The following is an 18,368-nucleotide window of genomic DNA, read 5'->3' on the forward strand; positions in this document are numbered from 1 at the left end:
GGGTGAACCGACCGAGTGCGGCCGGGGAGCAACTAGGAATGAAGTGCCACTTTCCCACTCTCGAGAGGGGAGATGCGGTGGGGGGAACTTGCTTGCAGACCGGTCATTAAGCAGGAGAAACTTGCCGTAGAGGAAAGGCCGCGTTTCTCAGAGCTGCTGCATGCATGAGCAAAAGTGTGCTATGGTAGGAAATAAGCTTGATTTAGAATTGTAAACGGAGTCGTTTAATTGAGCTTTTCTTTACGTAAAAGGAAATGGAGGCCTCGAGAAAATCAGTTCTCTGGAGGTTAGAGCCTGTGTGAGCGTCTATGGGGCAGAGTGACCTGGAGGTCTTGGGTGCCGATTTGCTGGCGGAGGCGAGGGGAGTAGTGTGCATGCATTCCTGGGCATGCAATCCACGATCAAAGAGGCAGACGTTACAAAGACTTCCTTAAAGTCGTAGGCCCACGTTGCTGCACGTAAACGTCTTGTGGTACACTTGAAAACCCTTCTTTTTGGGTATGGCCCTTGTGAACCATTACTGTTGCTTCGAAACTTGATGTCTAGGACTTTGTATCTTGCATGTCTGTTTATTTAAATTGTATATTGTGGTTTATGGACACGTCAGTGATAAAAGCTAATTTTCTTTTTCTTAAGTTATCTAGTCAGAAAGAAGTTACCGCAAGAGTTGTTCAGAGACTGTGTGAAAAAAGAAAGAAGAATGTCCTCGCGTATGGATACTCCTTACTGGATGAAAACAGTTCTCATTTCCAAGTCATGCCGTCTTCACGTATATACAGCTACCTATCCAATACTGGAACAGAAACGACTTGTACTAATGGCCTCTGGGAAACACTGCTGAGCAGAATAGGGGACGATGTGATGATGTATTTATTGGAACATTGCGCAATCTTTATGCAGGTTCCTCCTAGTAATTGTTACCAAGTCTGTGGGCAACCAATTTATGAACTTATTTCACGTAATGTAGACTCGCCGTCTGTGTTTGTTAAACAAAGGTTTTCAAAGCGTAAGCGTAGTAGCTTGCTTGACTATATGCAAAGAAGGCTCATGTTTCATAGACAGTATCTTTCAAAGTCACATTGGTGGAAAAGCAGACAAAGACTTGACGCTAATGTCTCCAGCATGGGAAGTAAAGAAAATAGCAAGATACGAAGCTTAGTGTCCAGTCAGCAGCATTCTGCAAAAGCTGTTTCTAAAGCAAGTAAGCAGATTGAAATGGTTACTGAGCACCTGGAAACACAGAGTAGCTCCAGTTTGTATTTGTCAGCTATGTCACCATCTTTAAAAAGGAAGCTTAATAGGGAACAACTTGAAATTCCAGCTAAGAGAACAAAAGTAGAGGAGAAAGTAGGAGAGGAAAAGGTTTGTAATCTCACTCTTGATGTTAACCAAAGTAGTTCCGAGAGATGTGGAATTGGGTGTGTGGCATCACAGTCTGTAAGTCTCATTAAAAAAAGGCACATTTCTCAAAGAAGTAATAGTGATATGTCTGGTCCTTCTTTAGTTCACACATCTCGTGATGCGAAGACGTTTGTGGTACATGAAAGCGCTCTTTCACGAGGAGTTCAGAGTAACAAACCTTTGAAGTCCAGCACTGAAGTGCAAGCAGAATCCTGTAGGAAAGGAGTAGAGGTGCATATGCATGAATCTCAGTTGGATTCTGTACAAATTAAACCTGTGGAGGGTATTTCTTCAAAATGCAGAAGGCAGGAAAGTCCCATAGGTCATTTGGCAAAGAAGTTACCAAATACGCTCTTGCGTTCTGCAGTGTACATTGACAAGAAGCTGCTTCTCTATTCTCGCAGGAGTTCCCAAGAATGTTTTCCTAAATCGTTTTTACTGAATCGCTTGCAGGGCTGTCAGGCAGGTGGAAGACAGCTTATAGAAACTATATTCTTAAGCCAAAATCTGTTGCAGCAAAAACGCAACCGAAGCCTGCTGCGTCGCAACTGGAGAAAGAAGAGGTTGCCCAAGCGCTATTGGCAGATGAGACATATGTTTCAGAAGCTGCTAAAAAACCACGGGAAGTGCCCTTACTTAGCTATCTTGAAAAAAAATTGCCCTGCTCAGATATCTGAAGCCAGTGTGAGAAAAACTGAGCTGCCTTGTGGGGTAGCCTTGCCTGGGGAAGCAGCGGTTCCCGAACAAGCAGAACAGTTTGGGAAAGAGCTTGCTAAGCGTGCGACAAGCAGCAGATGTAAATCTGGTCACATTGATGTGCCAGACAATTTATGCGCTCCTCTTGCAAAATCTGTGTGTGGGAAGTCACGGAGTGAGGAGCAGAACCCAGGAGAGGCGTGTGATTCCGCCCTCAGGAAGCTCCTCAGGCAGCACAGCAGCCACTGGCAGGGGGACAAATTGTGAGGGAGTGCCTGGAGCGGGTTATCCCCGCTGAGCTTTGGGGTTCAAACCATAACAAGTGCCGGTTCTTAAAAAACGTGAAGGTGTTCATTTCCATGGGGAAGTTTGCTAAGCTTTCACTGAAGGTGTTGATGTGGAAGATGCGAGTGAATGACTGCACGTGGCTTCGTCTAGGTAAAGGTACTTCTTACATTAAAGAACTAAGTGGGGGGGGTTACAGTAAAGGCCTAGGGGGGGGGGGGGGGTGTCAGACGTCTGATGTTCATGTTTATGGTGGGAAGGGGGTGGTATTGAATATGGGTTCAGAATTGTTGAGTTCATTGGTAATAACCATAGCTAAGAGAGCAAACCTATTAGTGTTTGTAATTAAAAATGGAAGAACACTTAAGTCTGTCTTCTTTCCAAAACCTGAAGTTTTCGTTGTTTTCATTCATGCTTTTTTGCGTTTAATAGGATGACATTTTCATAAACATGAATTCAGAACCTGAGCCTTTTGGAAAAAGCTATTTCCCTTGCACCCCTATCCTCCAAATTGCAGTAACTCGAAGTTCATAGAAGTATCACCTAAGCGTTTAAGAACAAATGCAGTCTGCCTATTGGTTACCCTAAGCCTTCAGAAAGAACTAAAGGCAGATAAAGACACTTGTAGCAGCATGTGTCCCTCTGCAATGGGAGTGAACCTTCATCCCACAGTTTGGTTTTTTTGCCACTTACGTCAACCCTGTGAGAAAGATGTGAATATGGGACTCATGCAGTAGGGGGGTCGCCCACCATCTGTCACCTTTCTAGAGCCCTTTTCTAAGAACAAGAGACCCTTACTGAGCATTTCTTCGGGCTGGGTAATTGGTGATGCAGAGGTCACTGGCATTAGCTGATTGCTCCAAATTCTGTGTGAATCCCTTCAGTTTAGTCCTCCTTTCAGATGACAGGTAAATCTTGCTTCTCTGAAAAGTCTTTCTTCAGACACTGTTCTAAGACTTAAATCCGGGCTGAAGCTGTGGTTCTGTGGTTGTCTGCTGAAGGATCTAATGCATATTGTAATTTTTCTGTGCTTCCATTCTCCATCTGTATAGAACGTAGATTGCACTTCCATGACTGATGTGCTTGCAGTATTTATTCTTACCTGGTAATGTACTTAGATCCTACAGTAATGTGTGCTGAAAAGGCTATTCCTTTTTAAAAGGTGCAGTAGGATTCTGAAATTACTACAGGTTCTTTGTAATGTAGGAGGACAATAAAAAGTCTGATGTTTGAGAACTGCTGTCAAAAAGAGAAGAGGTTACACTTCATAAGAAATTGTTAATTCTTTATTCAGAAACTCAAAAATGTGCTTTTTCAAAAAGCTGAGGAATTAAATATTTTTAAATGTTTTTATTGTAAGATACACGTTTGGTTCATAGCCATTTGGAACATCTTATCTTAAAAAAATGTCTCTTGCCCTCTGACCTTATTCCAGGAAAAGCAGCACATAGGTTTGATTTTAATTTTTGTGAAACTACTCCCTTGTGTTTGAAGTTTAAACACGCATTTAATTCCTTTGCTGCACTGTGGGCGTTTGGGTTTTTTTTTCGTCCAAAAGTAATATTAGTGGTTACTTATAATTTCTCTGAATTGTAATCATTTACATCTGTTGTTAATAACTTAGAAAACAAAGTATCTAGTTCCAGGACAGCTACTTAACAATGTCCCGTTTTAATTTGTGTATCACAACTGCATATTGCAGCTCTTAAATTGGAGAATTTTCTAACAATCATTGGATTTTTTGATTGACGTTACCTGGCTTCTGTTGAAGTGAACACTGATTTATCTCTTTATCGTAGTCTTGGGTGCTTTAAATACGTGAGAATGCCTCTGTCCTGAAGTGCAATAAACCCAAACAGAACTGGAAACTTACTTCCATTTTACAAGTTTGAGTTTTAAGCCTCAGCTGTGTTGTGTGAAAATTAAGCTGGTTTTAACACATTCTTGCCATAATCATGATTTGTGCTATGCAGCTAAACTAAGCTAACTGTATAATTTCTTTAAAATACAATGTTGCATTTTACTAAATGCTACTCTTAAATTTAATTAGGAAAAGTACTGTTGGAAATTGGCAGAAATTCAGTGTTGTAGCACAGAGTTTCATTCCCTATTCACCACAAATCTATGGCCTTAAATCTGACAGCAGATAGGAATGTTCTGGGTTTGTAATTCTTGTGCCATCGAAATATTATAAGTGCTGATGGACTCAGGGTGACTTTTTTCTTTTTGTTTTTTGACTGCAGCAGTAAGCTTTGTATAGGATGTCTGAAATAAAGCTTAACCCTAAAATGAATTTTAGTGTAATTGGGAAATATGAATATCATTCTCATCCCCAAGTGAGCCCAGTTTAATTCTGTTATTTTTATATTTATACCTAAGTGTTCTCATTCTTTTGCCATTTCTGAAAAACATTTTATGTTGTAGTAGGCTGGCTTCCATTTTACTTTTCCCTTCACAATAATCTTGCCATAGTGCATTGAAAATCTTGCACAGTCAATGATGGGGGAAGAAAGTAAGTCTTTGTGCTACTCGTGGCGTGTATTCGTATCCCATATGTCAGTTTGTCACTGCAAATTCATTTTGATGTTTGTACTTTAAGCTTGGGTCGGTCGTATTATTTAATGCCAGTGCAAATTTGGAGTGGTGTTTGTGTGATTGTTTGTATTTGCTTTTTTCCTTTCCAGTAATGTCAAGCTAAGAAAAGAGTGTTACCTGTGGGTTTTTTGTTTGTATGTTCTGTTTCTTTACTAATACAAACAGCTGATATTTACCGTAACTACCCTTGAATTGTTTATTGAAGGTGATCACTTTGTTCCTGCCTATGAACATTGTTTCCGTGAAGAGCTTTTGGCTAAATTCTTATATTGGCTGATGGATACCTATGTTATTGAGTTGCTCAGATCATTTTTCTATGTCACCGAGACCACGTTCCAGAAGAACTTGCTTTTCTACTACCGAAAGTTTGTCTGGGGCAAATTACAGAACATTGGAATTAGGTAATATTTAGAAAACTAATCAAGCATTAATGGAGTGTGTGGAAATCTCATGGGTTTTAGTGTAAACTTAAAATTCTGCTTTCATTTATTGCCCATTTGTCCTTCTTTTGTTTGCTTAATTTCCTAAAAGAAAATTCAATCTGTGATCATAATGTGCACAGCTTATAAGTTCAGAAATACTTTGTGTGAGAAAACTGATTCAAATTTAGAATTCTTTGGTAGGAGAAGAGAAACCTTTGCAATAGTAAAATCCATTATGATGAGGATTTTGTTTTGATAAGTTGATTTTTTTTTTTTTTTACACCTTTTAACAGTGAATAAAGCACAGCAACAGAATCCCAAAGTAACCTTGGGAAAGTTAATTTTAAAAATACTGAACTTGCTTCAATTGTTTTCATTAAAACAAACAAACAAAAGCAAACCTCTGCTGAAATGCTGTCATACTCTGATCATAAATACAGGCAGTAGTCTTGTGTTTTGAGGGGATTTTTTTGAAGGCTGAAGGATTTAAAAGCTGCAGCTTCTTTTGAGTGCAGCTGTGGAATTCCATGCTGCTTTTTTGGTCTTAAAAATGCATGCAGGTGTTTAAGTTAAGTCATTATTTAAGATCAAATTCAAAGCAATTAAGTCAGAAAACAGAAAAGATCTGAAGGCAATTTTAATGAGCAGGGTTGTGCACACATCTCCATAATTCACATCTTCTGGGTTTTCATTAGAAACTGTTGGTGTCTGAGAGTGCTTTGGAACTGCGCAAAATGACCATACCTCATGTCTTGTGTTTTAATGGCTCTTTTATGTGGAGAACCTTCTGCTTTCACAGTGGTCTTTTGGTCTACAATGTTATGTGTGTGATATTTTTTTTTTTTCTCCCTCCTGCCCCACCGCTCCCTGATTTCAACATTGATATCTCCAGTGCAGCTCTTCTGCATATGTGTTTGCACTGAATGGGGCCTTGATCACATTTGCAGTTGTAGCACAGAGTATGCAATTTAAATAGTAGTAGTAGAATATAATTTTCAGTTCCACATACTCTGTTTGTCTTGTCTTCAAACTAACAGCCTCAGTGTTGTAATTAGTGTCTTATGTTATTTTAATGTACTTGGAAGGCTGCTTTTGGCATGAAGTATCATCAAGTACTAACTTTTACCTATTAGATATGCTGGTTTGTAGTGGAGTATGTGATTAAAAGAAAACAAATATTTTTGGGTTTAGCCCCTTTTGTCCCTATTCCCAGTTTCCCAGAAAAACCCAAAGTGTAAGGACAAGGTGCTCTTAACCCAGAAAACCCTAATCTGGGCTGATCCTGTTTCTGTTGATTTCTTCCCCACATACTTCTCCACTGTGTAGGAAGCCCCACCTCACCTTTGGTTGGGGAAGTCTATGAGCTGCGGATTACTGGAAGGTGGGGAAGCATCCCAAGGAAGTACTGTGCTGTGCTGCGCTGCATGCCTGCCAAGGGTATTCTGTGAGGACAGGGTATTTGCTGTTGGCTACAGGATACATAACTGTATGGACTTCTAGTCTAATCCCAGCAGTTGCACTTATGCTTTACTCACAAGGCTAGGGCTTTCAGCACTGCTTTTTTGAGAGTACAGTATAACGTGAGGTCTCCTGCTAGTTAATCCATCTTACTGCATCCGTACAGGTGGCAAGCTGCCTACTTCACATGGGAGAGAAATTGGATTTTAGATATACAGCTGTTCAGGGCTGCCTTGGCCATTTTGAGGCTTTCCAGGCACCATCCTTTTTTACCCAGCCAGTGTTTTCAGGCGTTTGTCCCCCTTTTGTGGAGTTTTGAATTGTCTTGCTTCACTTCCCGGGGGAGTATCATAACCACTAGGGTGTAGGGCTTTTCAGAATGGCATATTTTGTCTTTCTGAGCAATCCAAGTAGCAGGAGATTGATCCAGGTCTTTAACATTGCAGCTAGGGCATTTTAACAATACATGTTAACTTAAAAGCAAGGGCTTTTCCTACTTCATTGCATGGAGAACTATTGATTTGGACTAAGCTTCACTAAACTGTAAATCCTGAGGGGATGTCTGAAGTGGAAGCACATTTCCTAGTAAGATGAACTTATAGACCTCTGAATTGTGACCTGGGAGCCTTCTGTTCTTCACCATTAGCTGACACCTGCTCATCAGATCAATTCTTTTCTATCGTGTTACTGGATACTTAAATACCCCTATGTTGTATATGTATCCTGGTATCTCAGTTCATTATAACTTTTAATAAGTAGTAGGTCCCCTAAATGCTGGGAGTGGAATAGCCCATTATAGTGTGTAATTCCTTTCCTGGATCTTTCTTAACATAGTTTTCAGAAGGTTCTGCTCAACTTTGTTAATGTCTTTCAAGTTTCTGAAAACATGAGAAATACTCATCTTCCTGTTTGTGTAAAATATGTCATAGTGTTCAGATGTATTCAGCTAATTTGTCCTTAAATTTTCATTTGTATTAATCAAGATTTGTTTTTAATTATCTTGATTTGCATCAAGTAGAAATGAGTACTCTTTTCTTATTGTATTACATTGTCATTAAGGTACCATGAAATTGTTCTGAAATTCAGATTTCCATATTGCTTTCTGCAGAGGTTAGTATTTGAAATTATCTTCTTAGAAAAATATTTGGCTTCAGTTATTATAAAGACATTAAATGTTTTAACTTATTGCCTTTCCTGTTGCTTATACTAAACGTGTATTTGTATTTTAGAAACCATTTTGCCAAAGTACGTCTACGTGCTTTATCTTCAAAGGATATTGAAGCTCTCCGTCAAAAAAAATATGTGGCTTCAAAGCTCCGGTTCATTCCCAAAGCAAATGGGTTAAGACCCATAGTAAAAGTGAGCAGTGTTGTTGGAGCACGAGCATTCAGCAAGGAAAGCAGAGACAAGAAGGTTTTTATTTTCTTTTATAGTTTTATATGCATTTGATGCAGGCGGCTAATAAAGCGAATGAGGGTTTTTATGTTGTATAAAACTAGTTTTAACATGGTGAACTGGAACATTCAAATTGGACTGACTGAATGGGTTTACTTGTTGCAACTTAACATCTCCCTTCCCAGTGCTTAGTTACCATTGCCTCCAGTTCCAGAATCATGTACTTCTGTTTGCAAGCCTGTCTTAAGGAAGTGAGTCTAGTGGAATGGCATGGCCTATCAGGTTTTCTTTCTCTTCGCTTTCCATCCCTTTCCCTCAGGCTTGCTGTCTGGTTGTGGTAGGCATTGGTCACCTATGAGAGTAGAAGGACATAAATCTCAGTATTCAAAACTAACATGTCATATTTGTTTGGCACACCAGAAGGTGAGGAATGGGTAAGTCTGTCCTGTTGGGATTTGCCTGAATACTGATGGTGTATGTTGCTAGTTGGCTTTGGTGCCAAGTCAACTCAGGCGGCCAAACAGTGGTGAATTGGGTGTGTTGCAGAAAGTCCAGGAATGGCAAGGAAGCTGGGTGAAGCACAGTAGGGAGATACGAAGGAAGCTGGGAATTATTGCAGTGTGAGAACAGAGACAGACTATGCAGTGTACAGACTAATCTGTTTAATAGGCGAGTTAACCACAAGACATAGTGGTAACCTGATTTCACTATGTTGCATGACTGAATTCATTGTTTTTCCTTAAGGCTGAGTCCCATCTAGTGCACAAGATTGATGTTCCCCAAATGGATGATAGATCAGTGGCTTCTTAGTGCTTACTGCTCAGTATGTGGTTGCCCGACCAGATGTGAAGTGTTATTTTTTCATAGTCTTTTTGTGACAGTCAGACTGTCAGATTTGAAAGTATGCACAAAGTTAATCTGGAAATAGCTGCAGTGCTTTAAAGGTGCTGTTGTTCCTGTAACAGATCTGGCATAAAGGATGATATCCATATACTGAAGAAGATGTAGGTTCAAAGTCAACCATGGTAGCTGGTCAAGTGATTTGTGTTAACCTGGCTGCTCTGGAGCTGAGAGGGAGTATCTGTATCTACTGAAAAGTGGGAGCAATAGACTCCTGTTGGAGAGTGCTGACAAATCGCTGGGGACACTGAGGTCTCCAGCTTTTAGACAGATCTCATCTGTCAAAACTGATCACAAGTCCATCTGTTTCTCTCCTTACCTATTACACCTTGATTTCCGAGAGTCAGGTACAGAGGCTGTTTTGTCATTTGCAGGTATTTGCTGCAGCTAAATTTAGGCTTTCTGAAAACTGCAGTTGAACAAAGTAATATAGTAAATATATAAATTTAATCTCATTTTTCATCTAAATGTGAAATCTGTGTATTGCACAGAATTCAGTATGTTTCAACATACTTTAAGGTGATTCTCTTTGTTCTCTTTAGGTGCAGCACTACAACACTGAACTGAAAAATTTATTTAGTGTGTTGAATTATGAACGGACTATAAATACCAGATATATTGGCTCTTCGGTGTTTGGGAAAGATGATATCTACAGGACATGGAAGAATTTCGTTACAAAGGTTCTTGGATCATATGGGGAAATTCCTCATTTCTACTATGTAAAGGTATGCCTTTTTAATTACATGTTCAGACTAACTTTCAAAGACAACGTGCGCAGGTACTTCTATAGCTGTAATAGCTGTGATCTGACTGCATAGTTATTTCTTTTTCAAAATAAACTGTTGTGCATACCCAACACAGACTCTGGTTTGGTTTTTTTAAGGTGGGGTTTGGTTGTTTTTTTTGACAGGGGTGTCCCTGTTGTAGCATTCCTTTGCTTGGTATTTTTATATCCATGTTTCTGTTGTGTAGCACATGCACTGGATTTTTGCAGTTACCTTTACTTTGGTGTAAAAACAGGACAAAGATATAAACTCAGTTATGCTTTTAGGGCCATTTTCCCAAAGGAAAACCAGGAAAAACTTACTATGCACATCTGGATAAATTAATCATCTTTTTAAAAATAGGTCTCTTCTATCTCACTCTCATTAGTTTCTGTTAAGAATGAACACTTCAACTTGCGTGTCTCTCCAGGTTTCTTCTCTTGAAAAAAATGAGTACTTGTCTTATCCCACTATATGAAGGAGTTTCTTCTTTACATTTTAGTTTTTAAGTTATGTCTAGCAGGCAACCTTTGGTGTTTGAGCTCAATTCATAGCTTTGAATTGGGGCAGGTTATACAGATATATATAAATTACAGAGATTTATGTACACTATAGTGGAGCTTCTCCCCTGTGCTTTCATATGTCAGTTGTCATCCTATCATGACATTACTCTCAGTGATTGTCTCATTACCCTTCAAGCCAAAAAAATCACACCATTGACCTAGTTCTGCTAAAATTGTTGCTGCTTCAGAAGGTTTTCAATTTCGACGATGACTAGTGAAAGCAGAGGTAAGAATGCACTATGAGTTTTAGGAAAGGTAAAACATCTGGGCTTGCAGCTTTCCAAAAGCCTAAGATGTCACCTTCATGATCATATGGAGAGGAAAATTTCTTAAAATATTTAAACATATGAAAACAGCAGCAGTAAACTTCAGTTAAATGATTGAAGGTTCAGTGTTAGATTTAAGAATTGTGCTAAAACTGATGGTTTGAGTATCTCTTGTAAGGCTATACGTGTTGATGAGTGAGGAAAGGTTTTGCAGCTAACCAATGAGTTTCTGCTTTGTCACATATTTGGACTGAATGATGCAATATTTTCACTCCTATATGATTTATCCTTCAGCCTTTTTTACGTACTACAATACTCTTACTAACATAGTGTTTACAGTGATAACTGATGAATGCCTAACGGAAGATATTTCTTCTATTTCAGGCTGATGTGTCCAGGGCATATGATACCATTCCTCACAATAAACTTGTGGAAGTGGTTTCACGGATCTTAAACCCTCAGAAAAAAACTGCTTACTGCATACGGCGCTATGCCGTGGTTATGATTACTCCAAGTGGAAAAGCCAGGAGGTCCTATAGGAGAAACGTATGATACGCTGATTTTCTTCTCCTTGCTGCTGTAGATAGGTTTTGATCCAAGTAATATTTTTGTTTACACCTTTTTTTTTGGTCACAATATGCATTAGGCAATTACTAAGCCATTTTTTAATAATGTTGGATATTTCCCAGAGGTAGCAAAGCTTCTTTTTACTCTGTACTTCTTACACTTTTTACTCGGTGTTAGTATAAACTTAAATGTATTGTAGAAAGAGATGTGTGAGGGAGATATTTTAACAATAGCAGAACTGCTGGATTAAAATAATGTAGTAAAGCCAGCCCTTTGACCTTCACTGAATAAAAGAATCTGGTATTGAATTTTCTATTGCTTTTGTCGTTTCTTTCTTTACACTCAATATACAGGTTTCTACTTTGAAGGATTTTATGTCAGACTTGGAGCATTTTGTGTCCTACCTTCAGAAGACTACCTCATTGCAAAATGCAATAATAGTTGAACAGGTAAATATTGGGAGGCTTATTTTCAACTGAAAAAAGAAAGCTACAGAAGAATTGGAGGAAGATTGGGAATTTCAATTGAATGTATATATTAGTGGTGACACCACCTCTTTTCTAGTCACCCAGCACCTTCCATAAAAAGATTTTTGTAATCTCTTCTTTGTTCATAACAGGCTCTCAGTGTTCAGTGGAAAGAGAGCACCAGGCAAGAAATCTGGCAAAATGTCCTTGTAGACTTTTCCCAGATTTTTTCATTGTTGTCTCAAACTTTCATTTTAACCAGCGTTTTCTTTTTCCTTTCTTAATTCCATTGTTTCAACAGTTCTCAAGTGAAAAATTAACTGTCTAATAAAGAAGGGCTTCAACACTTGCCATCTCTAAAATATGCAGAAGTAAGAATGCGCAAAATGCATTCTCAGCTAAGTAGCTAAGAAAATAGTTGTGGTATCTTGAACAGCAAACTGCACAGAATAGAAAAATGGCTTAAAAACCAACCAAGCAAACAAAAAAGCCCCCCCCCCCAAAAAAAAACAAAACAAAACAAAAAACAACAACACAAAACCCAAAACAAAACCCAAACCCAAAAAAACCCAAACAAAATAGAAAAAAAAAAACAAACAAAAAACAACTTTAATGATTACCTTCCAAGGTTGTTGGTAAGAATGAACTCTTCTTCAGAGGAATTAAAATGCAACACAAAACAAGATCAACTCATGGTTTTGTTTGAAGAGATTTGTCACTTCCAGTGAATTAAAGGATGGCTAAAAATTGTATGTATTTTAAATTTACTACAACTGACACTTTGTTACAAGAAGCAAGCATCCTTCTGCTGTTTCGATTCTTGTGTTGCAGAGAACTGTCCTAATTCCAAATGGTTGTTCTCAAGACTTTCTTCTGTGCAAGGAGCATGACAGAGGAAGGCATAGAAGTAGGCAATAAGTTCAGCCAGTTTCCTAAAATATTTTATTGCTTGATATCATGGTGTTCCATGATAACAAGCTACAATATTCCTGATCATCAGAAGACCAGGCAGGTATCTTCTGACAGCCTATTTCCTTTTTATTTTCTTTCCCAAAACTTGCCAATGGAAAATTTTGATTTGGGGTAATTTATGCTTGTAACATACAAGTAGAATGATTGGGTTTATTTTTTTATCTATGGATGTAGGAATAGAATACACATTGTGGGTGGTGCATGATTCTATGATCCTGCGAAGTGCAGAGAGCCTAATGAGTGCATGAACGAAAATGAAAACTAACAGGATCTCTCATGATGTGTGTGTAGGTTTTGTTTTGTTCTTTTTTTCCACTGGACATCTGATTTAGGTAACTATGCTAGATATTACATGAGCAGCAGCATTCTATTTCAAAATATTTTACATATGAAAACAAGTTGGGTGTGTGTATGTCATTACTTAGAAGCGTTCTGAGGACAGTGTCATGTCAGCCTGGGTGCCTGTACCACAGGTGTATCACATTAGCTTTCCAATGCAAATAACCATGATTTCATGTGAGTCTATCAAAAGCTGGATGCATTTGTCTGATGTCTAATCTATGCAAATAAGAAGTAATTTTACTTTAGTTCTCATTGTTAAAGGGATTTAAACTGCTCTAAATGAATTTTTTATTACACAATTTTTAATACAAAAGCTTCATAAATATTGAGTGGACAGTAATGCATGGAATCATTGGTACTACATGGCAGAGAATGTGTTTTGCAACAGAACTGGCAAGTGAGTGTGTCTGTACTTGGGGAATCCTAAAGAACATAACAATTATAGGCATTGTCCTCCAGGATAGAAAGTGGCCAAAAGAGTGAGGTCTCATACATTGTAATAATCCAGTATCATATGCCAACACTTGAAGTTGTTTAGACATTAGACTTAACTGTTTTCCTGTGTAACACCAAAACTGCTTTTCTCCTAAAGCAAAACAGAAAAAGAACTGGACCATTCACTTGTCGGATGAGAGCAGCTTTTTAGTGTTTATTTCAGACCTTGGTTTTGGGTGGCTTTTTTTCTTACCTTAGAAACCATAAAGGTTTCTAAGTGTATACTGTGTTTTCAATACCTTTCTAAAGTACAAATCTTGTTTTGTTTTGTTGCATTTCTAGAGCTTAACTTTAAATGAGACAAGTTCCAGCCTGTTTACTTTTTTTCTTCAAATGATACATAACAACATCCTGGAGATTGGGAACAGGTAAAAAAGAAAATAGTTTTTCTTACTTTAGTGTGTTTGGGTTTTTTCATTCATTGTTTTTCTTCCTGTTAAACAGGATACTTTTAATTGGTTTGGGGGATTTTTGATAGTTGTCATTTAAAGATTTTTATTTCACATGTATTTGAAATCTGTTTTATCAGTTAAAACTCCGTAAAAGCATGAAGAGTTTGGAATAAAATTTATATTGGATAAAAGTTCTTTCCCCTTTGACGATATTAACTATACAGAGAATGCATTATGCTCTAGATATGTAACCTTCTTGATTTAAAACTGCAGACATAGTTCAAAAGAAAATACTTTTGTTGGGATCCATAGTGATGAACAAAAGGAAGGTAACATCCAAGCAATCATGCAAAAGCCTTGTTAGTCATTTCACTGTAGTGCAAAATTAAACCTTCTCTTCATGGACTTGCTATTTGGCAGTTTGGAATAAAAATATAAGGCAATAAGAATATTAATTAAAATTATTGGCAACTAAAATTAGGAATCTGATATTATAGAGGGTAGTAATGCAGATTTCTCCTTATGTTGCTAGAGATACGTGCCTGGTATCTCATCTGATTTTGCCTCTAGGTGGCAAATGTGTATCATGTTTAGAAAGCAAGTATATTTGAATAGCTTCTTGCTCTTGAAAAAATGCCTTTATTTTAGAATATTTAATCTCACAGGATTTGGGGAGTGGGAGAAAAGCTTTCAAAGAGGCAAATAGAAGAGACTTTGTAGGTTTTTCTAACATTAATGTTTACAGTCCTTTTGGCAGAATTGTGAGACTGCTGACATGGCCATTAATAAGGACTAACCGACATCAGTACATTTAATAAAAGTTTAATAGTTTTAAAGGAAGCGCACCCTGACAAAGCCAACTCCACACGTATTTAAATTCAGTCACAGCTTGGCTGAAAAATTACTGTTTGTCCTGGTGTCCTGGGATGAATTTGTCCTTCGTAAATAGCTCATTCTCATTTGTTCAAAAAAAAAACCAAACCAGAAAAAAACACCCAAACTGCAGTAAGTTTAGTAAATGAATACACTCTTTAACTGATGGTTCTTCAAAAGCCATGACAGTTAATGTTTACTTGGTGTTTTGAAGAAAATGCTAGGAGGAATCTTCTAATACCCTTTGCATTTATCAAAAGTCATTACATTATAATACAACATCTCAATGCTTCAAAGGAGTGTTGTGAAAATAATTCCCTTAGGTTTTGTGAGGCATGTTCATTCTGCTGCTGCCAGCATAGAAAAATACACAAGTTAATGGGGAACTCTGTCTTCAGTAGCTTAGTTAGATGTCATGCATCACATTATTACTCTGTGTGGTCTTACAGGCTTTATACAGGTAACAAGACAGGGGAAGTAATGAAGCCTCCCCCTTGCTATGTCTATGTGAATTCTTTGAAGCCAGGAGAAACAAATCAAGGCTTACTCTTTTGCAAAACAAGTTCAGTGAATTTTTCAAGCGGGGTGGGGGGAGGCTGCGTATAATTACAAATAATAAGAGTTGGCATTTCACAGGATGTAGGGGTTTTTTCCTAATTAAAATTTAATTAAAAATTAAATTTTTCCCTAGTAATTTCCTAATTAAAAGTGTTTTTTCCTAACTAAATGCCTGAGCAGTTAAATGAGGAAATAAATGTGATCTAAAGTGTAGTTAGGATGCATAAAACCAGATCATGTGCTCTATTGGGCTAAGCCATCAGAAATTTTCCTAACATTAAAGTGATACTTATTTGGGGGAAAAAAACCCCAACCAACCAAAAGCAAACCAAACAAACAAATACAAACCCAAAAAACCAAGAAAATATTTCCCCTGGTCAGGTCACGCTGTGCAAACATATACAAAGAACAAATACCTCAATAATAATTAAAAATAAATACAGTTTGAAATATTTCTCCAGTGCACTTTTTTTCTTGTACAAGAACATTTGCTTTGAAGCTGTGTAAGATGCAACATAAAGAATTACAAAGTTTAAATGAAGTGTGGCTATGCAACTGAAGGAGAAAGGAGGCAGTGTGTTTGAGATCATTTATAAAATTTCATTTAATAACAGTTGTTTACTGGAGTTTGTTAATAAGAAAGGGGTGGGTTTTTTCACTGTTTAACTTAAAACTTCTGGAGCCATACGTAGGTTCTTAACGGAAGGAACAAGCAAATTTAAGGCTAACTAGCAAGTATGTAGTGTGTGTCTTATTGAAACATACATTTTACTTGAAAAAATAAGTGAATGTTTAATGGAATTGTTTATTGCAATCTTGTGTGGTTTGATTTTATCTTTCTTCTGTAACTAGGTACTACTTACAGTGTTGTGGAATTCCACAGGGCTCCATTTTGTCAACCTTACTTTGCAGCTTATGCTATGGAGACATGGAAAACAAATTGCTCAGTGGAATACAGCAGGATGGGTAGGAATGCTTTGTTCTTTACTAGGTGATCTGTTATAGTAATGCATAATATATGATACATGTTAGACGTTTTCTCTGAAGTTTAATTTTGAACTTCAGGGATTTCTAACTCTGTTCAGAGTGTGGTGCACACAATCATCTCCGCAGCTTCTGTGGTGGTTCTGTGGGGGAGTTTCCTTGTTTGTCATGAGACTGGGAAGAAAAGTGCTGAAAAGAAGCCTTAATAGATCTGTGGATAAGAGACTTGTTCTTAGAAAGAGCACAGTATTTAGGGATGCTGTAGAGTTTGACAAGCTCTTCTTGTAAGAAGTTTATGGTTCTTCCACACTCATTCCCACAACACCTATGGTCTTTTCCTTAAACAGGATGGGATGTTCACTGCAGGCTTTCTGATACTCCAGGCTTCTTTCTGCCTAAGGGCTTTCCAATCCACTGTCTGTAAATCTTAGCATATTACCAAGGTCACAGCTGTATTGCAGGCTTTTTGCAAGGCATGTTGGTTCCTGTTTGAAACCCTATGTGACTCTTTGTACATCTTCTAAGACTTTGTGCCCTGCTTATGCTTGCTTCTTCAGGGCTTCACAGAAAGCTAGCCTCTACTAGCTGTAAACCTTTGGGGTCCCTTTTACCTCCATTTGTACTGATCCCCAGCTGAATCCCAGAGTAGAGTCTTTAGGCATGATTTGAACCCTGAAGCTTGTCTGTTTTCCATTGCTATGAATTCTGTCCTAAGAAAAAAAAGAAACTAAGAGGTATGTAGACTACTCCAGATAAGTGCATCTGTCTGGTGTCTCTTCTTGGGAGGCTCACTGGGTAGTGGAAATCACTCAAAATCTAAAACATTTCCCTAAACAAGTAGTAGAGTTCTTCTCATAGGCTTTAAAATGCTGTGATGATATGACTCTAAACAGCTGTCTTCTGCTTTCAAAGGATGTTGTTTATATATAATGAAATTATGAAACTGATTCAGAGGAATTCACTCTTTAATGTAGCAGCTGCTTTTATATACAACAGATTTTGGAATGTTACTGAGTGATTTTTGATTGTTTCATTTGGCCTTTAATTAAAAAAATAACCTGGTTATTGACTTGGCTATGCAAAGGTGCAGTGATCTGATTATTGTGATGGCAATACTCCTGCTTTGAAGAGGAGACTGGACAAAGTCATCTCCAGAGCTTCCTTTCTCTGATATATTAGGCAGGATTTATCAGAAATCTGAATTCTGCTGAAAAAGAAAACTCCAGCCTTTACAGTGTTCAATCAATGGTGGTCTGTTTTACATTCGAGTTACAGCTTCACAAAAAGGTTATTACATGGTAAATGAAGATACAGAGGTTTAGAGCACATCAAAAATATCTGCTTTTGTCTACCTGGTATTATACCTCCTTTCTTTGTCTTGTTGATTAAGATACTTCAAATTCTCCCTTGTAGAAGTGTAAAACCCTGCATCTAAGAAACTACTGTGGAGTAGTTTGTGTGCTGTAAATTCCTGTCATGTTTCACGTAGCCAACCACTTTCCTTTCTTATTTATTTGTTTCTAGGAAAGAAACAGTACTGATTTGGAGACCGTATTAGCCTCTACCTTCTTGTGAATTGAAATGGGCATGTTGTTGTTCTGAGGAGTATGACAAAAATGTGAAAGAATTGCATATTAAAAAAAACCCTAACATCAATTTCTTATTGATTGCAGAGTCTTAATACGTCTCATTGATGACTTTTTGCTGGTTACACCACATTTGACAAAGGCAAGAGCTTTTCTAAGGTATGCTATTAAAGACATATTCTTCAAAGTAATAAGTATTAACACCATTTAGTTAATTCTTTTTCATCTTTATATATGCTTGCACATGTAGGTAGGTTTGATTTATGGCTTAATAATCAGGGACAGTTTTGGAGTCCTTGCTGGTAGTCAGTGCTTGGGAAAAATTCTAATAGCTACTTTCTTATTGGTCAACTAAATCTGTTGCAGCTCAGATGGTGGGGGATTCCT

General features: G+C 37.8%; 1 protein-coding gene across 1 annotated transcript in view; it reads left to right on the top strand.

The window, feature by feature from the left end:
- Positions 1-594: 594 nt before the first annotated feature.
- The window catches only part of TERT (telomerase reverse transcriptase), a 26,531-nt gene continuing 8,757 nt past the window's right edge, over positions 595-18,368 (top strand). The window contains 10 exon segments of the mRNA XM_010020376.1: positions 595-2,347; positions 2,350-2,541; positions 5,183-5,378; positions 8,087-8,270; positions 9,695-9,877; positions 11,130-11,291; positions 11,666-11,761; positions 13,871-13,956; positions 16,264-16,377; positions 18,069-18,140. Of these exon segments, the coding sequence (XP_010018678.1) occupies positions 595-2,347; positions 2,350-2,541; positions 5,183-5,378; positions 8,087-8,270; positions 9,695-9,877; positions 11,130-11,291; positions 11,666-11,761; positions 13,871-13,956; positions 16,264-16,377; positions 18,069-18,140 (3,038 nt within the window).

Source organism: Nestor notabilis, unplaced genomic scaffold (genome assembly GCF_000696875.1).
Source record: "Nestor notabilis isolate BGI_N333 unplaced genomic scaffold, ASM69687v1 scaffold6868, whole genome shotgun sequence".
NCBI classification, from domain to species: Eukaryota; Metazoa; Chordata; class Aves; order Psittaciformes; family Psittacidae; genus Nestor; species Nestor notabilis.